The sequence below is a fragment of the Micromys minutus genome (assembly GCF_963924665.1).
Source record: "Micromys minutus genome assembly, chromosome: 31".
In the NCBI taxonomy this organism is placed as follows: Eukaryota; Metazoa; Chordata; class Mammalia; order Rodentia; family Muridae; genus Micromys; species Micromys minutus.
The window spans coordinates 23919463-23943549 of record NC_137966.1 but is presented as its reverse complement, the minus strand read 5'-3'; the positions used below and the strand labels follow the sequence as shown (position 1 = coordinate 23943549).

Here is a 24087-nt window from a genome sequence, read left to right as displayed (position 1 = left end):
CGAGATTCTTTAGTGAGGTGACTTGGGCAGCACCCGTGGAAGACTTAGCTCTCCAAGGTAATATCAGGACAGAGGTAATTGAAAACATTTTCATTGGAATTCTATCACATCAACAGGATTAATAAGGACCATCCATTTTAAAGTAGTGGTTATATATCAGATTGTCATTTCAGTAAGGAGATGAAGTGTCTGAGGTAGACATGAGATATGTGCACATGTTGGATAGCACAGCTTTGTGCTGTCATTCTGCCTTCTGCAAGTGTAAACTCTCTGTGGTCTACAGTGCAAACGAGGAGAACTCCACATTCTGGGTTCTTACGGTTTTCAGTTATACTTAACATAGGCATGTTAGCATCATGATTTGGTTTGCCCCATTTTATATTAATGATCATCATATGACTTTTATGACTTCAAGTGAATATGTTCAATTTTAAGAGATGGTATTTTAAAACATTGTAATTGTCACCTTTTTCTTACTGTGGAAGAGGAAATACACATTTTTTTTGTTGTTGTTGTTTATACATAATTTAGTATCCAGTGGGGATGAAACCAACCATAAGAAGTTTAACAGTGTGTACTGCCTGAAATTTAATGACAAAGCAACTTGTTCATAAATAATTAAACACATTTTCTCCTTGTTTTTAACTATTAAAATTCTTGAAATACATGGTAATTTCGTGTAGAAAAACCTGTAAACTGAAGTATAAGATATTCTCTGTAACAAGGTAATTAATGCTTGTCTGCTACTTCTGAAACCACTAGATCTACTTTTACAATGTGGAACTTTGAAAGTTTGGCTGGACAGTTCCTGTTATCAGTTCTGCAATTATTTTGGCTTATATTTGCAACTAGATGTAATTTTACAACTTAGGGATTCATTATGAACATTTAGGGGAAAAGTCACCTAAACTCTCTTGGACATCTCCAGGAATACTAGTAATTCCTCCATGATCTTGGATAGTGTTTACACATGACAGCACTCTAGTACCTTTGCTCACTGACTGCTGCTTCACTGAGTGACAGCTTCATTGCTTTTGGGTAGAGATTCCGGTAGTCAGGGGGACAGAGGTGTAGCTTTAATGTTAGGCAGCTTCCACCTACCTTCTAGAACATCTGTGGAAATTCTGGTTATAGAACTATGACTGACTGTGGAATGATTAGATGCCATATTCATTCTTGGCCGACCTTATAGAGTAAACTGTTCAATTAACCCTCTCACAGACCTAGATGTAAAGAAAATAGGTAGCAGTCAGCTGTATTCTGGGGATTATCTCCAAATACTATATTTATTTCTTCTAGCTAATTTTTCAGTGATTGTGACAGATGCCATCTAATTATTCATGTTCCTTAAGAAATCTTGCCATGGCAGCAACTTGGTAAATAAGTATAATAACATATGCACAACTCATAACTAAATAGGTTTAAATCTAGCAATTGGTTAGATTTTGTAGTATGTAGAATAGAAAGGTTTTCTTTTTTTCCCTAGTAGTAATTTAGTCAATTGCATATGAACCAATTTATTGCCAGAATTGAGATAGGGTAGATTTGATACTCGATGGTTTTTGTTCTGGGATACCTAACTTTTAGAATCCTAGAATTTAATGAGTCTTCCCTTCAATAATTACACTTCTTACATACCTCTAATCCTATGCTTCCTTGAAACAATAATATCCTGGCCAAGCTGTTTACTAAGGATTATATGAGGCATAGAGGTGCTGGGAGGGTCGAGATGGAAAGCTTGTTCTCAGTACAAGGGAAGAGTAAATAGGCACTAAGCTGAACGGCAGAAAACGGATGTCTTACATAGCCTGAAACAGTATTGCTTTCTCTGCCTTCTCACATTTGCCTGTGCCCGTTAAATGTTGATCTGGAAACCTTGGGTTTGTGGGCTGCACAGGTGAGTGGCATTTTGTGCTTCCTGAAGCTCCTCTTTGCTAGGTACATTAGCTTAGTGCCTCAGACTTGAGCCTGCGTCCTTGCTACCTCCGTTGGCTGCCTGGGCAAGAGTTTGTGCTAGAGCTGGATGGAGCTCTGGCCCGCAGGCGATGGTCTTCACCTCCATTTCTTCCACATGCACTAGGTGAAACAGGTCTGAGCCTGCAGATCTGCTTTTTAAGGGACATGTTGGGATCTCAGAAATGTACACACTTCTCAACTAGTTTTAAAGGAGAAATGTGGATCTCTCGGGCCAGGATTTAGTGACTCATTTTTTACTTACCTGGTTAATACCTAGAGCCCATTTTAAAAAAGATTAATGAGAACTGGCTAGGTTTGATGGGTTTTTAGCCTAATTCCAAAGCATGGATGAGTGTTCTAGGTAGGAAAGAAACCCTTTTCTTATGATTAGTAGCTACCTACTGTGCCTGACTTGGTGCCTGTGTGAGGATTAAGCCCTTAGTCTGCTCTTGCAATTACTCAAATTTAAAATTTTTGTTTTGTAACAATAAAAATTGTCATCTTTCCTTTTGATGTGCTTGTCTGTCTGTTTACAATCACATTGCTGTACTATGTGCTGCTTTATAATATTTTTGTATCAGGTAGTGGAAATATCTAACATACTTGTTGGATAGACCTAACAAGCTGTTGCCTCAGAATTTAAGACATGTTTGCTTGGTGTGCATGGTTTTTGAAACAACCCTCCAGGAAGTGTTACGAGAAATACTTGATAATAATTAACATCACAGTATGGTTTTCAATGAACAGTAGAATTGAGAGATTAATGATTATTCTGTCCAAGCTATGAAGCCCTAAAAATTTAGGATTTTTAATAAAGATCAAGAGACCAAATGGCATGTGCCCCCTTTTTTATTAAGCAAGGGTAAGAGAGAACTGGCATTACAGTGGTTGACTAAATGACAGCAGTGTTTCTTGAACACTCATCTTTGGTGAGGGAAGGTTGAGACAGAATCTTCTTTTGCAGAATATGCTAGCCTCAAACTCATGGCGACCTTCCAGCTTCTACTTTATTGCTGGGATTACAGGAATGTACTGCCACAGCCTGACTTGCACTCGTAGTTCATATCTTGAGACGGTGAGTTGCTGCTTCAGCTGTGAAAGGCCAGAAATTTGGTAATGAGTCTGGTGTTAAACCACTCTTTGCTTAAACAAAATTTGTAGGCAAGAGTATGATAAAGCAGGGCTCCTAAAGTTCTAAACAGGGGCTAGAGGTTGCTCATCAACTAAGAGCACTTGCTTTAGAGGACCCAGAATTTCCACTAAATCAGACCACTTACAGTGGTGTTTAACTGCAGCCCCAGGGGATCTGACACCTTTAGACTCCTCAGACACCCAAAAGCATGTGGCACATAAACACATTAAGTTAGACATGATTAAACTGATATTTCATAGCAATTGCACATTTTTCTTTTGTTTTAGGGTCTTTTTTTTTTTTTTTTTTTAAGATTTATGTATGTGAGTACACTGTCACTGTCTTCACACAAACCAGAGAGGGCATCAGATCTCATTACAGATAGTTGTGAGCCACTATTTGGTTGGGAATTGAACTCTTAACCACTAAGCCATCTCTCCAGCCCCAGGGACAGGGTCTTATTGTGCATCCTTAGCTGGAATGGAACTTGCTATGGAGATCGGGCTGTTCTCGAACTCAGATTTGTCTAGCTCAGCTTCCCAAGTAACAGAGGGCTTCTCCTAATAATGCCCAGGAATTTCTAAACCCTTAGGGTCGTCGTGTCCAGGCTAACTAGCTCATCTGGCCAGACACTGGATCTGTTTACTCAAAGGCAAATGTGAATTGGCTCACTGCTGCTAGGGCAGTGGAGAAGGTGGTTTCCTTTAGGTGCCGGACCTGATGGTCTCCATACGATTACATACAGAGATCCTCTCTGGCTTATGGACCAACAGGAAGGATGTGTTCCAGGCTAACTGGCATGGGAGTGAGGATGTCGGATTCTAACAACCTTGATATGAAGAGCAGTCCCTAAACCTAACCATCAGACTCAGTCTGATTGCTGTGGCTATAGCCAAGAGACTTATTACGACAAGCAAGTGGGGGGCTCCCAAGCTCAGAGGGTTTGTCCTTCCTATAAACTTTACACAACTGTTGTAGATCCTAGAGCAGGGGTTCCTTCCACTATGGGATCTAGAAAGGCTGGAGATAGTTTTCAGACATAGGGCAGTTAAGTTCATAAGCAGGTACAAATGAGATCTGAATCTCTAGAGGTGTAAAGGTGATGCTCAATTTTCATAATGTTGTAAAGTATGGGCAAAGCACCACAGAACTTCTAGGAAGGAGTGGGTCAAATGTCTGTGAAGCATATTGTCTTCTCTAGTGTGGGGTGACAGTCCTTGACCACACTAGTGATGCCCTGAACTGGCATTTTTGTTAGCAACTGGACTCAACTGAGTTCTTAAAACAGACATATACCCTGGTTAACTGCCAGAAATCTGTCATTGTGATTCACTGATAATTTTCCCTACAGCCCTTCGTTCCCTGCAGTACCTTCTTAGGCTTGGAGCCTCTAGGAAATTCATTTCTCTAATGTTTCTTTTATTTACAATAAGCACCCTGGTCCTTTTCTAATGGAGGCCTCTCTATCTTCACCAATTTTTGCATTACAGGCTTGACATGGTCAGTTGAAGGGTCAGGTCTAGCTGACTGGAGTGTGGCCATCACGTTATTGGCCTGTCGGTGAGTGGCTTAGTTGGTGGCCTGGACATCCTATCCTTGTCTTTATGAGTCTCAATTATTAAAGACCTTTTGGGCTACTACTAGGAGCTATAAAATGCCCATGCCTGCAAAGAACTTGAGTCTTTTGGAGCCTTTTCCTAATATCAGGAGTAGGTTCAGGAACAAAAGTCAAATGTAAACAAATCCCTATCATTTTCTGGGTATAAAAGGCTGAAGGGGTGTGTCCCAAAGGCTCAGGCAGACATTCAGAGAACCTCAGTGGCCTTTCCAGTTCTTGGTTTGGGTTAAAGAATAGAGTATTGTGTGCCCATGGTTGTCTAAGAGCTTACTAGAGACCAGACTGGATTTATGCTCCATCCACCTGCCTCTTCCTCTCTAGCTGGATTAAAGGTGGGACCACTATACCTAGCTTTTTACTGTATTTATGTTTTGTTGTTTGATATGGTCTCACAAAGTTCTGCCCCTGTCTACCCATGGCTTACATATACAGACTATATGGTTCAGCAGTTACAACAAACTTAGCTTGTTTAAGGCATTTTTGTTTAAAAGAAAACTGTTTACCAGGTGGTAGTGGCATACACCCTTATCCCAGCACTTAGGAGGCAGAGGCAGTGGGATCTTGAGTTTGAAGCCAGCCTGGTCTACAGAATGAGTTCAAGAACAGTGAGGGCTACAAAGAGAAACCCTATCTCAAAAAAAAAAAAAAAAAAAAAAAAAAAAAAGCTGCTAATTTGAATTTAACCACAAGTTGGGCTGCTGATAATGGAAGCAATATGATGTAATGTGATGGTAAGTGACATATCTGGAGGGCTCAACTATGAAATGTCTGAGTTGTTTGGTGTCCTCAAAAGTATTTAGGTTAAATTTTGTAAGATTTCACCTCTTCTTAGTTTTGTTTTTGAGAAAGGGTCTCACTATGTAACTCTAGCTGTCCTGGAACTCGATGTAGACCAGACTGGCTTTAAACTCAGAGATTCACCTGTATCTGCCTCCTGAGTGCTGGGATTAAAAGCATGCACCATCACACATGGCAAAGTTTTGTTTTTAGCAAAGCCTTATGTTTTATTTGTGTAATGATGCCCCTGTTTCTACCTCCTAAGTGCTGGGATGAAATGAAAAACTCTAAAGAAAAGGTATACAATCAACTTCAATTAAAAAAAAAAAATGTTTATGGGCCTAGAGACAAGGCTCAGTAGTTAAAAGCACATACTCCTCTTGTAGAGGACCTGAGGTCGATTCCCAGCACCGACATCCAGGTAATCTTGATGCCTCTCAGATCTCTTTCTGTGTGTGCACATGCATACCCCCCTCCCCACATACTAATAGTAAAGAGAGAAAAGAGAATGTTTCTTTGTTTAGTAAGAAAATTAGGAAGGGAGGGAAGGAAGGAAGGAAGAAAATATTTTTTTGGTCAGTTACGGTACCATAAACCTTTAATCCCAGACACTCCAGAGACAGGGAGAGCTTTGAGTTTGAGGTCAACTTTGCCTACACACAGTGAATTCCAGGCCAGCTTGGGCTACATAGTAAGGCACATCTACAGAGAGGGTGGAAGGAAGAGGGTGCAAAGAAGGAAGAAAGAGAAAAGGGGCGCGGGGGGCGGGGGTATGAGAAGACATAAGTGTTGGCCTTGTGTGATAGGGCCAAGGTTTATCCATCATGTGCCTGCTGCAGCCATGCAGCAACCTCTTAGGTCAGGTCTGACTTGAGAGCTGACCCCCCACCTCCCCCGACCCCCGACTTATAAGCCCTCCTATGGGAGTTTCTTGGAATATTACCCAACCCTGTCCCTGGAACTTGAAATCAAGATTCCCCTGCAGATTTTTGCTTCTTTTAAACGGCTTGCCCACTATACATCTGTAGCTGCCAAACAATGCGTGTTTTTTGCCTTTAAAAACTCCCTACAGAAGCCAGATATGGTGGCTTTAATCCCAGCACTTGGCAGGCAGAGACAAGTGAATCTGAGTTCAAGTCCAGTGTAGTCTACAGAGTGAATTCCAGGACAGACAGGAATACTACACAGAAACTGTCTTGAACTATCAATTGATCAATAGAAGGATCAACAGACAGACACACACCAGGACAGCAAGCAAGCAAGCTACCTTCCTGCAGAAAGCAGTTGGAGTTGATCATGGGTGAGGCATGTGTTTTAATTTATCAGGTCCTGTAGCAATAATGTGGTGGCATCAATGGCCTGGATGCAAGATGGCCATTCTGCTGCAACCAGGTCTAGGTATTTACACAAATAGGGCACAGGCCCCTTCCATGGTCCCAAAGTCTGAATCATTACATCTTTCACCACTCAATTACATTTATCCAGAAACAAGTAGAAAGATTTAGCAGTGTCAGGTAATGAGCACTGGAGCAGACATCGGAGATTCCTTAAGCGTTCAGAAGGCCTCCTTCCCTTGCCCCCAGCTGAAGGGGCTGTACCTTCTAGGCTCTGGTACACTGGTTTTTTGATTTCTGCAAAGTTAGGTATTTATGGTCTACACCAAGGAATTCTCTCACCTGTCTTTTAACCTGTGGCTCAGGAATATTCAAGATAGCTTGGATTCTTCTTGAGGACAGGGTCTACCTGCCTCTCTCCAAGCAGTATCCAAGATAAGCAACCTTATTGGAGCACAACTGGGACTTTTCACAGACATTCAGTAGCCCAGCTGCTGGAGCATTTCAAGCAGTTCCTTGGTAACTTGCTGGTATTGTTTCACGATTCAGTATGTGGAGTTCATCGACATACTGCAAAGTAAGTGATGTTCAGGTGCTCTTGTGGGTATTCAAGCAGGTCTTCCCTAAGAGCTTCATTAAAGAGAATGAGGGAGTTCTTAAATCACTATGGTAGCCGAGTCCAGTTCAGCTGGCCATTGACCCTTGACTTGGGATCTGTCAATTCAAAAGCAAATATAAGTTGGCTCACAGGCACCAGACAGAGAAAAGGGAATCCTTCAGGCCTAAGACAGTAGACAGTTTCTCCTGGAGCCAATAGGCTGAGAAAAGTATAAGTCAGGTGAATAGTTTCTACTTTTTTATTTACTTCTTTTAAATCCTGAATAGTGGTTTTGGGTGCCTGGCTAAACAATGGGGAGAGTTCCAAGATGAATGACGGGTACAAAATTCCTACATCTCTAAAGCAGTCTATATATTTTCTAATGCCAGCCATGGCTTCTTTTCAAGACTGGCAATTGCTTAACCCTCACAGATGAAGCTGAGCTCAAGAGTTGGGTAATAACTGGTAGCCACAGTAAGGCCATTCCAGGATTACTGGTCTCTATGTTTACTGCAGACAATTTTAACATTAATTCTCTTAGGAGTGGGTAGCCACGCTCCTACTTTTTCAGTATACATGTCTTGTCATTTTATTTTCTTCTAATAAGGGGAAATTTATCAGAATTGCTGAGTATGGACCTCCTGGGTCCAGAATGGCTTTAGCATGGTGATGGCATCACCAAGTTTCTTAACAATTCTCTACTAATTAGGGGATATGAACAATTTGGCATAACAAGAAAAGAACGGGTCACAGTGCCTTGTCAACAATTAACTTATTGGTTGTTGCTTCAGACGTAAATGCCAGTTTCTATAGTCCCTTGGACTGTGGTTCTCTTCTTAGTGATAGGGCCCAGGGATTGGGTCATCCCTGAACAGGCTATATCAGTATTTACCAGGAACCAGAGTGTTCTGCCCATCTCTATTTTCCTGGGACCATGGGTTCCTAGGGGCTCACTGGTATAGTGACCTGGCTCCATCAATCTGATCCAGTGAGATTTAAGATCAGTTCTCTTTTTCCTTGTCCAAGAATTTTTAGGCAGTTGATTTTTCTAATGTCCTTTTTCCTCTTACAACAAGCACATTGATCTTTCTCCCACTCTGGCTTAGGGCTGATTTGGTTACTTTGAGCTTCCTTCAGGACTTCTCTGAATATGTCTATCATTATCCTGGTCAGCCTATGTCTTTCTTCTTATCTGGATCTCCACTGTCAAAAGATCTTCTGTGCTATCTCTAAGGGCTGTGACCTATTCATTCCTTTGAGCTTCTGTAACTTGAATATCTGAGGCCACCTGAGTAATGGAACCAGTGCTAACAGACCACTGGTTTTCTGTGACATCCAAATCAATGAGAATAAATTCCCAAAGCCTCTTGGAAATTCTCCAGGAACTCAGATTCGTGATTTTCCTGAATTAACTCTAGAGAGATTAAATGGTGCACTGGCCACTGCTCTCATTCTGGTCAGCAGTGCCTGGTCATAGATATCAAGAGTCCCTCTACCTTGATCAATGTTGGGATTCCAGTTTGATAATGTTGAGGGCAGTATTCACTCAGCTCTTTTCTTTATCTAACCCTGTGGCCCCTGGGCCCATCACAGCCGTCCTGCCTCAGTCATGATCTCGTCACTTTTCTCAGCACTAAAAAGGGCACCTAAAAGTTGCTTGCAACCAGCCCAGGTGGTTTGATAGACAATGCAAACAGTTTCCAATAGACTGGGGACCTGAGGTTTCTCAGAGAAGGGAGGATTCTGGGTCTTTCCCTTATACACATCAGTGGTTGAAAGAAACATAAAGTAGTAAAAGTCTGGGCCTCTGCCCCTTTCCTGCCCCTTCCTCCAGCAGGAGTTGGGGCCTACTAGGGGGTGCCTCTGTGAGAGGGGGAATAGCTAGGGTCTGGCTCTGCTACAGTAGAGTACAATCCCATCCATTGAGTATACATAGGTGAGAGCCAGTCAGATGGAGGTGAGGAAACATCAGGATAAACTTTTGGGACTGCAGGTATAGAGTCCCCTTTAGACATAGTCATGCCTCCAAGGCCTCTGCCATCAGCTCCTGCCTCCAGGTCCCTGCCGAGTTTGAGCTCCTGTCCTGACAGTATGGAAGCATAGGCAAAATAAACCTTTTCTTTCTAAGTTCCTTTGATGGTGGTATTTCAAAACAGCAATAGTAACTTTAACTAAAAGACACTTTGTTCGCCATATTTTGTCCAAAGTTGTAAACAACAAAGGGAAAGTGCAAATTCAGCCCTAGTGATTTAAAGATGAAGTCACTACTCTGAGGGGCTCATTTTGGGCATAGTAGTGAATGCTTTTACTCCCAGCACTCAGGAGGCAGAACCAGGAACATCTTTGTGAGCTCAAGTCTAACCTGGCCTACATAGTTAGTTCTACGACAGCCAAGGTTATAAAAAAAGAGACCATGTCTAGAAAGAGTGAATGAAAAAAAGAAAAATTTTTTGGGCAAAGTGCTTATAAATAATTCAATAAATGCTACATAAAGGACACAGTATGTCTAATGCTTGCTGTGTTTGTATTTGGATTCTCAGTACTCACATAAAAAGCCAGACATGATAGTGCATGTCTTTAACTCCAGAGCTGAGAGACAGAGACAGGTGGTGGCAAGGTCTTGCTGGCTAGTCAGTCTAGATGAAACAGCAAACTTTCAGTTAGTTACAGACTGTCTAAAAAAAGATGAAAAAGCAACTGAGGAAACCACCTGTTTTTGATTTTACTTCTGTGATAAAACACTGACCGAAACACATAGAGGCAGGGTTAATCTCATGTTCAGGTTATACTCCATCACTGAGGTAAATCAGTACTTAAGGGAGGACCTGAAGCAGGGACCATTGAGGAACACTGCTTACTGACTTGTTCCTCTTACAACTAATACAACTCAGGTCCACTAGCCCAAGGGTAGCATCACCAAGAGTGGCCTGAGTCCATCCACATCATTAATCCAAAGAATGTTCTACAGACTTTCCTACAAGCCCTTTTTATTGATAGAGGTATTTCCTCAACGAAGATTTCCTGTTCCCAGATGACTCTAGCTTGCATCAAGCTGAAAATGAAAACTATGAAACTGTCTTACTCAGTGTTCTATTTCTGTTAAGAGACACATGACCAGTACAACTCTTATAAAGGACATTAATTGGGGCTTGCTTACAGTTCCAGAGGGTTATTATTCTATCATCATGACAGGAAGTAGGGCAGCATGCAGGCAGATGAAACCTCAAAAGCTCACCTTCACGGTGACACATTTCCTCCAACAAGGCCATAGCTCCCAATCATTTCTAATAGTGCTGCTCCCTGCTGATCCATCAATTAAACTGTGTTCCCGATGGGAGATCTTTAAGGAGGTTGATATGGGGTACTGTACTAGTTAGTATGGTAGTTTGGATGAGAATGGCCATTCTTACGCTGGATCTGTGCCCCACCACCCATATTTTCTTTCTTTTCCTTAGCTCTCTTCTCCTCTATCAATTAAAGATTCCTTTATGGCTCTGCTTTGGCTCTATTTTTGTCATCTATTTCCACAACTGTAACCATCCCTGTGAGATTCTTTTTTTTTTTTCCTCAGAAACATCTTTCTCTGCATCCCAGAATTACTTAGATATAGTACTGGAACTTTAAACTTGAAATGTGAAACAGAATATTTTTTAAACTGTTTCTTAACTGCATGTTCTTGTGCGTGTGCATTCCTGTGGGCACACCTGTGCCATGGCTCATGGGCCAGAGCTCACATGTGGAAATCAGAGGGCAGCTTGCAGGGGATTGATTTCTGTTTTCATGATGTGGATTCTTTGAGTCAAACTCAGGTTACAGGTATCTGTACCCACTGAGTCATCCCACCAAAGAATTCATTCCGACAGCTTCCAAAGTTGTTCCTTTCTCTTCATTTTAAAATCCTTAGAATTCACTGCAATCCTTCTGTTTAAGGTCCCACCTCAGTACAGGGATTACAAGTACCATGCCATCTTGACATCCTATCATGTTTCTAATACATCAGGAAGAACCAAGCCACTAAATCAGCACACACTGAAAGAGGTGTGTGTGTGTGTACATTACTTGAAAGTAAGAATATCAAAGAGTTCTAGACCTTTCACCTTGCAAAACCACAACCAGAGCAGCTTTACATAAGTGTAATTCATCAGCTTTCCTTTGCTACTAGTACACTTTTTATTTCTTTCACATGTAACTGCAGTTTGATAACTAGTTCCTTTGTCAGTTTTAAAATTTTCTATTGGATATTCTCTGTATTTACATTTCAAATGTTATACCCCCCACTCCCCTCTCCTCCCCCTCAACTTGATTCCATGAAGGTACTCCCTCACCCAATCACCCTCTCCACTTCAGTGCTAATGTTGTTCTTCCCATGAGGATGCAAATCTTTCAGCTATTTCAGTTCTTTCTCTAGCTCTTTCATTGGGGTCCCCGTGTTCAGTCTGATGTTTAGCTGCAACCTTTGTCAGTTTTAAAGCCTCATATCAGATCTCTTCAGTTTGCAATTCTTTGGCTCTAATCACAAACGCCTCCAGGATCTATCATCTGAATTCATGTAATTTCCTTGGCCCAAAAGTCTGGTGCTTGGGGCTGTTGAGCTGGAGTTAAGAGTACTGCTTGCTCTCCCAGAAGACTACAGTTTGATTCTCAGCATCCACATGGTGGTTTCCAACCATCTGTAATTCCAGTTCTTGGAAGATAACACTCTCTTCTGGCTTCCCCCCACATGTGGTGCACAGATATACATGCAAGTAAAGCTTCCATACACATAAAATAAAAATAATAAATCTCTTAAAACAAACCACCACCACCAACAAATGCCCTAATCCCAACAACACTTGGGAGACAGAGGCAGGCAGATTTCTGTGAGCTAAAGGCCCGTCTGGCCTACAAAGCGAGATCCAGGACAGCCAGGACTGTTATACAGAGAAACTCTGTCTCGAAAAACCAAAAGTCTGGTTCTCAAACTTGAATGCAGTTAAGAGAACACCTAAGACCTCCAATGCTCTTTGGAGTGTGTTAGGAACCTCAAGCCCAAAGTAGCAACTGACTGCGATATGCTGAAAGTCCTTCGTATACTAGATTCTAAAATAGACAAGTAGAAGCAGGTGCCAGCGACTTTTCTAGAAATGTATTCTACAAGTTAAATTAAGACAAGGTCTTCATCAAACACCAGCAGAGCATGATTCTTTCATATAAGGAGCACTTTTGGAAGACAACTAATGGCGGAGAGCATTTTATTCTCACACAGTGGGTATGCTTGGCAACTACTCTTTATTTAAGACGATCTGGCGTATTCTCCTACGCTTATTCCTTCATACTCACTCAAGGTCTTACCTGGGCCGAGTTCCTGAGAGACCGACTCAATTTTTCGTTTCTACCGCAGCATCGCGCGCCTAGTGTTGGCAGTTTCTCTTTATTTCATGGTACTATCACCAATTTGGGGAAACCTACGCCTGAAGCCACACAGAGTAGGAAGCCACGGCTTCCCGCTCTTAAGACAGCACGGGATCGGAGACAGAGCTCTAGTCGCTCCTTAGGGCGCTCGCTCGGTGTCCTCGGGAGAGGAGCGACAAGGTTTGTGAAGCTGACGCCTTAGAAAGGCGAGGACGCGAGGAGACGTTGCCATCGGGATACTCTGGGCAGAGGCTAAATCCTCAACGAATCCTCTTGAGGGCGGCCCCAGCATCTAATCACTCGCCTTCCCGGAAATAACGCAATTAGTCCCCTGCAGGCCTACCCTCCACCTTCCGGTTCCGGGTCAAGGTGCTGCGCGTGCGCAAGCTCTCTGGTTCCCAAATCCCACACGAGGCGTCAGGAAGGGCTCCGACTCTCCTGCCTTGGCTGCTATGGCGACCACCACCGACGTGAAAGCGGCCCCGACCGCTCTTGAACAGCTGGATAGAGAGCAGGCGAGTGGCTTTTGGGGACAACGATTCGGAAGTAGGGTGGTTTGGACGGGCGAGAGGCCTGGAAATCACGTGGGCCCGGGACTTCATGGGCTCCCCGGAGCTCGAGGCAGGCCTCTGAAAACGCACCCCAGCGGGCTCACGTTTCTCACACTTTTTGTTTGCCCGTTGTTGGAAGTGGACTTCAGCGTCCGTTCTGCAGCGTTACAGGTCATATGTACTTGCACAAAGTGTTTTTAGCGGCGCTGAGCACTGTGCGCTTTTCCTGATCGTTTTCTTGCTCTTCGAGGGCAGGAGAAGCTTCCGAATAGCCCTTTCTCTTACGTAGAAAAGACAACTTTTAAACAGATCCTGGAAGCAGGTACTTAGGTGTTGTACATGGATTCTTAAATTGCACTGGTTATAAATTGTAAGATCCTAATGTGCTGATGAAATCTGCCCAATAAAAAGAAGAGCGCGGGGCTTAGTGGCGCACGCCTTTACTCAGTGCTCGGGAGACAGGCGGACGAATCCTTTGAGTTCGACACCAGCCTGGACAACATATTCCAGGACAGCCAGAGCTATACAGAAAAACCCTCTCTTGAACCCCCCACCCCTTTAAAAAGGAGCAAAGGAAACAAATATTTCTGTGTATGAGCAATTAACCTAGATTAAGAAAATTAACTTATTTCTGTCTCTGCAGATGAGAAAGGCAGTGGAAGTTCTGTTTGATCAGTCGAAGTCCAAAAAAAATAATAACGAATTGCTGTTGAATGGGAACGAAAATGTATTTTTAATGGTGATATTATGGAGTATTCCAGAGAAAGAACTTCGGGTCAGAGTGTAAGTTCTTATTTATCTGTTGAGAGTTGTTTCGTTGGTACTAAGACTTGCCTGGCCCCAGACTCACAGTAATGTGCCTTTCCCTCTTGAGCCCTGGGGTTAACGGTACCCATCTTTTAATTTTTAGAACTTACTTAGAGTGTGTCTGAGCGTAAGAATGTGGGCTTGCAGAAGCCAGAAGAGGATGTCAGATCAGCTGGAACTGGAGAGACAACTCATGAGCAGTTTTCAGTTTGGGTGCAGGTGACAGAAATCAGATCTCCTAGGAAAGCAGCAAATCTCTTAATTGCTGAATGTGTACAATCCTGCATTTGGTCTCTAGCCTGATACTTTATATTTTGAGCCAGATGTGATAGAGGCAGGGAGATCTCTTGAGTTGAAAGCTAGCCTTGTCTTCAGAGATAGTTCTAAGACAGGCAGGGCTACACAGAAAAACCTTGTCATAAACAAAAATATTTTAAAAGAGCATTTATGTATGTGTGTGTGTCTGTCTGGAGGGTTGGGTTAAATGATTGGGAGTCAGTATCATTTCTCTCCTATGTTGGTCCTGGAGTTTGAGCTCCGGTTGGTAGGCATAGCGTGGAGCGCATGACTGACTCACTGGCCTGCCTGTATGCTCTTAGCATTCTCGACTCTACAAGGGCTCTGAGGGTGAGCATGGATTGTGACTAGTCCACACCCTTTCTGGAATGACACTTTGCTCCTTGTTTGTCATGTTTTGCAGGTCTTTGCCTCATAGCATTCTCTCAGAATCCTCAGAAGTCTGTCTGTTTACCAAGGATGAATGTGATTCACCTGAACAGACACAAGGTTTCTATAAAAAGCTTTTGAACAAACACGGAGTTAACACTATCTCTCAGGTAGGAGATGTGCTGATGCATTGAGGTCCTTTCAAAGTCTTAACAGACATGAAGTATGATCCACTGCTGTAATTTTTGATCTTTTAGGTCTCTTTTCTCTGTAAATTTATTCTTTTATGGGTGTGAATGTGTGTTCTAACATGTGTATGCTCCACAAGGGTGCAGGTGTCTTCCAGGGCCAGAAAAGGTATTGAAATTCTAGAACCAGGGTGGTTGTGAGCTGCGTCATCGGGGCTGGGAAATAAAACCCAGGTTCTTCCAAAGAGCATCCAGTGCTCTTCATTGCCAAGCCATCTCTCCAGCCCGTTTTTCACATTTTAATCTTATTGTCACTTCTTTTGGTTGGCTGTTTTTGCTTTTGCTAAAGGTGCTATTTTGACTTGTGACTAATTGTCTTGAGCACAGTGCCTAAGGGAGTGTGGTATTCTCTGCAGCTAGAGTTGTAGAAGGTTGTTTTCATGGGTTCTCTCCTAAGCCAGTCAGAGCTCTGAAGCACTGAGTCCTCTATAGTCCTTTTGCAGACTGTTTAAAGACCTGTGTGTGTGTACATGTACGTACATACTTGTTGAGCATCACATATCTGGCTCTGTTTTGTGATTATCTGTTTATCTTTGTACTGGAACTAAATGCAAAACCTTACACATGCTAAACCAGTACTCCACTTTACAGGTGCTGCCACCCCACTCCCAACACCCTTGCTTTTTAAAAAACTGTCTGGGTGTTTGGTTTACATGTGTCTGTGTACCTTGTGCAAACAATTACCCATATAGTCCAGAAGAGAGTCTTGGATTCCCTGAACCTAGAGAGAGGTACACATGGCCACGAGCTACTGTGTGGGAGCTGGAATCAAACCCAGGTCCTCCGTTAGAACAACCAATGCTTTTAACCACTAAGCTATCTCTGCAGGTCATTTTATTAGGTTTGAGACAGCGTCTTGCTCAATTGCCTGGGCTACTTTCAGTGTAAGTATTCTCCCACCTGAGATACCCAAGGACAGCTTATGTCATCTACTTCAGTGCCTGACTGACATACTGGGCTTTTGTTCAGGCTCCTTGATCATTCTCTTTCGAGCATTTTGCAATGCCTCCAGCATATTTTAGCTGCTGAGGAAGTCATTAATCTGAGAGGGCCATGGCCCTAGGACCTGTGAATAGGAAGTTTTAAACATTTCTCCTCCTGTTTTAGATTCTTAACATTTTACGGTTTTGGTCTTGTTTCTGTATTCTAGATCATCCCTTTTAAAACATTAAAAACAGAATATAAAGCCTATGAAGCCAAGCTCCGTCTCCTGGGTAGCTATGATGTCTTTATTACTGATGAAAGAATTCGACGGCGTTTGCCCACACACATAGGAAGGCATTTCTATCAGAGGAAGAAGTGAGTTTATTTGCAGTTACTGAACTTGAATGGTGTGGGGTTTTCTGTGTGTCTCCGGTGTTCTGATGCCTCTGTGTTTTTATAGAGTTCCAGTATCTGTAAACCTTCTGGCAAAGAATCTGTCCAAAGAGATTAACCGATGTATCACGGGGACCGTCTTAAACATCTCTAAGCGTGGTTCTTGCAGGTAACAAAGAACATTTATATGAGATTTCTTTAAACTTTACATGTCAGGGTGATTGAATCTTTTTTAACCATAAAGGATCATGTTAATGAAACCAGGACCGTCTATTAAATCCTAAGATGTTTTTCTGTCTTCAGACACACCAGAAGAGGGCATCAGATCCCATTAAAGATGGCTGTGAGCCACCATGTGGTTCCTGGGGATTGAACTCAGGACCTCTGGAAAAGCAGTCAGTGCTCTTCACCACTGATCCATCTCTCTAGCCCCCCCCCCCCCCCCCCCCGCCGCCGCCTTTTTTTTTTTTTTTTTTTTTTAAGTCTTCTGGGAAAAAGAAAAAGTTTACTCTGCTGACGTAGAGTGGCACATGGGATGTTACTAATAGAAACATGTCTGATCTGACTTTAAAGGGCTTCCCCAACATGGGGCTGTCATGAAAACTGTAGCGCTAGAGTTCTCTGCAGCTGCTACTAACTCCATGGAAAGTGTCTGGTGCTTAGATATTAGATAGCCTTGGGGAAGAGCATGTTCAGTGTTTGCTTCAGTTCATTCTCACCCAGGACCCTGAACTAAGTAGAGCCAGTCCACTAAGCATGACAACATATGTTTGGTTCCCAGGACCATCTCTGGTACAAGGAGAGAACCAATACTTGGAAACTGTCCTGTGACATATAAAACATGCATGAGATGAATAAAATCAAAACTGGAGAGATGGCTTGGGTGTTCTTCAGAGAACCCAAGTATGGTTTCCAACACCTCCATGGTAGATGTGGCTCACAACAACCTGTAATTCTCCCTCTAGGGATTTAATGTTTCTGGGCCAAAAGGGCACCCTCGTGTTTACATGCATAGACACACACATGTAAATAATTTTTAAATGAGCCAGGCATGGTAGTACATCTTTCTAATCCTAGCACTGGGAAGGCAGAGACTGATACATCTCTAAGTCAGAAGCAAACTTTGTCTATACAGAGAGTTCCAGGCTGGGTAGGGCTATATTGAGATCCTATCTCAAAATAAATTACAAAAATAAGTTCTTAGGCTAGAGAGATGGCTCAGCAGTTAAGAGCACTGACTGCTTTTCCAGAGGTTCTGAGCTCAATTTCCAGCAACCACATGGTGGCTCACAACCATTTGCAATAAGATCTGATGCCCACTTTGGTGTATCTGAAGACAGCTACAATGTACCTATATGTAATAAGTAAATCTTTTAAACAAAAAACAGTTCTTGTTGTTTTGACATAGGGTCTCACTATAATACTGGCTGGCCTGGAACTCAAAGAGGTCCTCTGAATGTTGATGTTTAAGGCTTGTGTGCCACCACACCCGGCTTTAAAAACAAAGGATAATGATTGCCTTCCAACTCTAAGTGATCAAAGATGGGTCCAGGCTAAGCATAACAAGCCATATAAATGAATTCTCATAGCATGCTGCCTGCAGGAGGGAAGAGTTGTCATTGGGCCTGGCCTCCTACTTCCTCAGTTAGTTTGGTGTCAAATATAATGGCTCCCAATTTCCCAGCACAGGAGAGCCTGAGCTAAGAGGCTTGAATGGGCTTGAATTCTTTATCTCTGTCCTCTGCCTGGCAGAGTGAGTGGCTTTCTTTCTTGTCATTCCCTAAAACAAACCAGAAGAGGGCATGTGATCCCATTACAGATGGCTGTGAGCCATCATGTGGTCTCTAGGAATTGAACTCAGGACCTTTGGAAGAACAGTCAGTGCTCTTAACTGCTGAGCCATCTCTCCAGACCCTCCTCTCCTTTTCTTTACCTGGACAAACAACTTTACACACATGCCCATACTGACTAAAGATAAAAAGGAACTAGAAGAGAAGCTGCTGTCCAGTTAACAATGAAATACCACCTCAGTGAGCCTCTGGTGAGGGAGTAGGCAGGCCCAGTACTATAGGAGCCCTACTGGGCTTTCCATTCATTTCCTGTTCCCAGTGCCTCAGCTGTAGAGATGCTTTGGTGTTTGCTAAAATCTCCATGAGAGACAAGAACTTTACTTCAGCATGACTCACCTGAATAGGACATGAAAAACCATTAAGTATCAATGACCTTCTCAGGATGATTCTACCAGAACAACCTTTGGGGTCAACATGTGATTTTTCCTGTTTTGTCTTAACTTAATTACCCTTGTGTATTTTAGTGTGGGTGTCATAGGGCAGTTTCCAGGGTCAGTTCTCTTCTTACACTGAATTCAGTGGGATTGAACTCCATGAGTTTAGCTCAAGTTGTCAGGCTTGTGTGGCAAGTGCCTTTACCTGCCGAGCCATCTCGTGTCCAGCCTGTGGGTGTGTGTTTCTTTCAGCATGGTGGTGTTTTACTTCAGGAAGTGGAGTTTTAAAATACAAAGTTAAGAATTAAAAACTTGTTTGCTTTATTAAATTCTAGTACGGTCCGTATTGGTCACACTGGAATGAAGACTGAGCACATCGTTGGAAACATCCTGGCTGTCTCAGAAATGCTGTCACGAAAATTGCCCAGGGTACAGTATGGCAAGTGTGTGAGTCTGTTCTCCATTCTAAAAAGCAGAGTGTGTGTAGATGACTTTATCTCTTTGTTTCAGAAATGGGAGAGTGTGAAACTCTTGTTCCTGAAAACTGAGAAGTCGGTTTCCCTTCCCATCTTTTCCTCATTTGTCACGTCTCAGGATGAAAACACCATTTCCTATCGCAGCCTGAAGAAACAAGTTAGTAAAAGTTAAAATATTGGGTGGGCAATCATAGCAAGTTCAAAGCTAACTTAAGCCATAAGACACTGTTTTAAATAAATTAGGACTAAAGCTGAAGGTGTAGTTCAGGGATAAGGTATGTGCTTAGTGTATGGGTTCAGTCTTAAGGGGGGGGTTTAGGTTTATTTTCTGTGCCTTGGTGTTTTGATTGTATGTATGTTTATGAGTGTCAGATCTAAAATTGGAGTTGTGAGCTGCTATGTTAGTACTGGGAATTGAACCTGGGTCCTCTGCAAAAGAAGGTAGCTTAACCACTGAGCTATATCGCTCCAGCCCCAACAAGACACATCTTAATTTTGTGTGCTGGACAACATTGTATGTCTTCCCTGGTTCCTGTCCATCTTAATTTTTGAAAAGGATCTTTCAGTGGAGGTCACTGATTGCTGTGACTAGCTGGCCAAGAACTCCAGATATCCTGTATGCACCCACCCACACATAATTTATATTGCAGATGCCAGCCATCCATTGTGCCAATCTTTCTGTTGGGTGGCATGTGTGCATATAAACTCTTGGCAACTGAGTCCTTTTCCCAGCCCCCAACTTAGTTTTGATTTATCGGCTTGGTACTACTGTGCTATTTCCAAATCAGAATGATGGATGGTTGAAGTGGAGATCAATAACTGATTGGAGTAGTGTTGCTTTTAATTCTCCTTGGTCATGTTAGTCAGTTGTACTGACATTTTCATTTCAGTGTTTTATTTCTAGGAGCTGCCTATGTCTTAATTGGAGTTATATTCCTATAAAGAGATACCATGACCACAGCAACTATTAAAGCATTTATTTGGGGCTTGCTCAAAGTTGTAGAGGTTACAATATTGGCAGGGAACATGGCAGTGTGCAGCCAGACACAGTGCTGGAGAGTAGCTGAGAGTTCCGCACCCAGATCTGCAGGCAGCAGGAGTGCTTCCTCCAACAAGGTTACTTGTCCTAATATTGTCAAATATTAGGAATGTTTAAAATATTGGCCACACTCTAATGACGGGGCCATTCTTAGTTAAACCTTCATACATTTTGTTCAGAGATATGCTTGCCTTTGCTTCCTGAGTGGTGGGATTAAAAGTGTGTATCATTGTCCCCTGGCTGAAGTTTTTATTGGTCCTTTTCTGGTTTTTGGTTGTTTATTTCTTAAATAGGGTCATAGACTGAAACCAGGCTGGCCTTGAACTCAGCGTTCCACTTGGCTTCTGTCTCTAGGGTGCATGCTGGGATTAAAGGCATGCACTACCATACCTGGGTTTTCGTCTTTAGTGGGTGTAGTCTTAACACGAACAGCAAATGTTTTCATGACATTTTGTCTCTATCCATAATGAGCTAATACTGTGTCTCAGTGTAACAAGTACTCTCTCACACTGAAGATGTTGAGAACCCAGTAGTTGCTGGTCCATTAGCCTCTGCTTCAGTGCCCCAACCTGGTGACAATAACAGCAGCATCTGTGTAGCTGGGTTTTCCTACGTCATGACCTTACCTTCCACCTCTTAGTTGCCTGCATGCATGCATTTTCTTGGTGGTTATCGTCCTACTATGTGCAGGGCTTTGGATAGTAGACACATGCTATAACACTAAACTCAACAGTTCCTTCTTTTAATTTGAGACAGTCAATAACTTCAATAACTAGATAAATTAGCCTTTGAGGTTACCATCCTCCTGCCTCAAGCCTTTCGTGTAATTAGGATTGCAGGTATGTATTTTCAAGTACACTGTGTGTCTGTGTCTGTCTGTCTGTCTGTCCGGGCCAAAGTAGAAAGCCAGGTGTGGAGAATGTCAGTAAGTGTAGCACATGTCAGGCAGATAGGATAGGTTAAGTTCAAGGTAAGCTAGCCTGAGCTACAGATTGAAACACCTCTCATCCTCCAAACAAATAGACTGAGGTGTAACTATCGAAGTGGGGTATTTGTTTGCGTGGTCAGGGATGTTTCGGGGAGCTTGGGAATACTTGGCTTCAGCTTCTAAACCTGTGCCATCTGTTTTCTCTGGATGAGTCCTACTCAATTTTTATCTGGTGTTCTGGTAGGAACTAAAGAAAAAGAAGCATGAAAACAAAAAGTTGAAGAAGGAAAGCAAAATGTTAAGGAAGAAGTCCAAGAAGGCTGCGTCTCCTTTACCTCAAGGTGATTTAGTTAGCAGTGCTCCAGGATCCCAGAAGAAAAGGACCAAGGCAAGCACACAGCTGAAAGTTACAGAGGAGTGTGAAGAACCAATTCCACAACTGGTGCCAATAGGAGAAACTCCAGATAAAGAAAATGTGAAGGTAATTAATTTTATTGATGTTAGTTGCTGATGTGTTTCAAACAAAAAGTGCTAGGTGATGTCAGGTGGGGTGCTACGACTTTACTCCAGCACTTGTGATCCAGATGCGGGTGGGTCTCTGAGTTTGAGCCTGGACTACTTAGTGACTTCAGGACAGCCAGGGCTACACAAAGAGGAACACTGTGTTGGGGGTGGGGAGTAAAATAAGTGATGAAGTTCAGAGTTAATTCCAGGAACCAGGAAGGCAGATACTGATCTACTTAATTTAGCATCTTGAATAATCTGAAAGGCCTGTACTACTTTACAATAGGGCCTCTTTAGAAGTGTATCTCATGTTTCTTGAAAAGGACAAGGTATCAGATGTCCATATGAGCTCTCAGTGTGTTTGGATGTCAGCACAGTACAACATGGCTGGTAAAAATATTTCTGATATTGAAGTAGGAGTATACTACACATGTGCCTGTAATCTTAGCATGAGGCAGGAGCATTATCAGTTTGAACCCAGCTGGACTACATGGTGAATTCCAGGCAGGTAAGACCCTGTCTCATAAAGAAAGTATGTCTGATGCTAAAAGAGGCCCTCATTCTTCCACGCTGCAGTACAAACAGGGTTTGCAAGAACCATTGTGCTCATTAAGTTAGACTGTTAGATATTGTTCTTTATGATTCTAGACTTCATTTTCTTTCTATTTTAAGATGCAAGAAAATATCACAGGGAAAAAATCTCCGAAACCAAAATCTGGTCCAAATATGCCTCAGGCTAAGAAGAGGAAGGCCTTACCGGCTACAGCGACTTCAGCAGCCTCAGATCCTGGGACCTCAGGGAAAAAACAAAAAAAGGATGTGCAGGAATCCAGAAAGCCGGAAGCCAAGTCCTTCTCTACTCCCACAAAATCTGTAAAGAAAGCTTCCAACACACCCAGGGACAAAAAGCCCAGGCAGCCCACTCAAGCAAAAATTAGTGCGTTGGCATGAAGGATATCAGAGCTAACCCAAGAGCTTCTCAAGAATAATTAGGGTGTGGTGACACACCCCCTGTGGAATGCAGAGATAGGCAGTTGTGTGTGAGATTGAGGCCAGCCAAGTTGTCTGCAAAGGTTGTTGGGTCATCTGTATAAAGGTCAGACTTAAGTCTTAGGCTTGGTGATATAACACTTGGACAGCACATGCAAGATCCTGGCCTTGCTGCCCAGAACTGTCCAAACAAACACAACAGAAGGTTCTCTGCTGCTGATTCCACCACAGCCTTTTCCAACAAGGAGCCCTGGACTTAAATGGTTTTTGAGAAGCTTCCATCGGTGTCTCTGAATTTATTAATTTTGTTGTAAAAACTAGGAGTTTGAGGCACAAAAATATTTTTAAATTGTTCATTGTATTTGCTGATGGTTCTGTATGTTTGCTTTTGTTAAAAATTAAACTATCGGGGCTGGAGAGATGGCTCAGTGGTTAAGAGCACCAGCTGCTCTTCCAGAGGTCCTCAGTTTAATTCCCAGCAACCACATGGTGGCTCACAACCATCTGTAATGAGATCTGATGCCCTCTTCTGGTGTGTCTGAAGACAGCTACAGTGTACTTATATATAATAAATAAAAAAAAAATTTTTTTAATTAAACTATCATGTCCCCTTCTGGGTGAATGAACTATACTATTGGTGTTTTACATCTCACCTGAATAACATTCCCTGAGTATTTGTTGAATTGAAACATAAAAATCAACTGCAGGACTGGAGACATAGTTCAAGTGGTCCTACTATTCAGAGGACCCAGGTTCAATTCCAAAGACCATCATGATGGGTCTCAACTTTAAACTTCTAGGGATTTGAGGCCTAGCACCAGCATAGAAATGGTGTGTAGGGGCTGGAGAGATGGCTCGGCAGTTGGGAGTGCTGACTGCTCTTCTGGAGATCCTGGGTTTAGTTCCCAGCATCCACATGGTGGCTCACAAACATCTGAGATGGGATCTGATGCCCTCTTCTGGTGTGTTGGAAGACAGCTATGGTGTACCCACATTAAAAAAAAATCTTTTTTTAAACATGGTGCACAAATGAACAACAAAGTGGAACAGTCAGGGTTTTGCTTTGTATGGCTTGCCTGGAAATGCTTTGGTAATTTAGGCATGATAAAGTGTATTAATGGAGTGCCTCAGAATAACACACATGTGAGTACTGTAGTTGCCTTTAGACAGACTAGAGGAGGTCAGCAGATCCCGTTACAATGATGTTTGCTTGTCATTGAATTCAGGACCCCTGGAAAAGCAGTCAGTTCTAATCACTGAGCCATCTCCCCAGCCTAAATACTATGTCATTTTAATTTTAAGAGCCAAGCAAGGAGCCAGCATTGCTACATTGTGAAGTGCTGTGAAAAGAACAGGGCTGCCCTTAAAAGGCTGCCTCTACCTCCCAAGTGCTCCACCACTGCTCAGCTGCGATGAGTCTTGATCCCATCTTCTAAACAGTTGTGTTGCTGAACAATGACTTTGCCATGTACTTTAGGCATTTTGACTCCAACTCAGATGTTTGTTCCTCTGGTCTTAGATGAAATGTGTG

The 24087-nt window shown here is 42.6% G+C and overlaps 1 protein-coding gene and 1 long non-coding RNA gene across 2 annotated transcripts; one reads left to right on the top strand and one right to left on the bottom strand.

The window, feature by feature from the left end:
* Positions 1 to 2789: 2789 nt before the first annotated feature.
* On the bottom strand, positions 2790 to 13099 carry LOC308413217. Its single transcript, XR_013974842.1, has 4 exons — positions 12747 to 13099; positions 9963 to 10051; positions 7160 to 7531; positions 2790 to 3048 (listed from the first exon to the last, which is right to left on the bottom strand). It is a non-coding gene; the product is annotated as an uncharacterized lncRNA (long non-coding RNA).
* A 95-nt stretch (positions 13100 to 13194) lies between these two features.
* Positions 13195 to 23148, top strand: RSL1D1 (ribosomal L1 domain containing 1). The gene is made up of 9 exons (XM_080942233.1): positions 13195 to 13321; positions 14001 to 14140; positions 14865 to 15000; positions 16229 to 16377; positions 16463 to 16564; positions 18955 to 19048; positions 19130 to 19252; positions 21307 to 21543; positions 22239 to 23148. The coding sequence occupies exons 1-9, from the start codon at positions 13259 to 13261 to the stop codon at positions 22515 to 22517; spliced, it is 1323 nt and encodes a 440-aa protein (XP_080798359.1). The 5' UTR covers positions 13195 to 13258; the 3' UTR covers positions 22518 to 23148.
* The last annotated feature ends 939 nt before the right edge of the window (positions 23149 to 24087 follow it).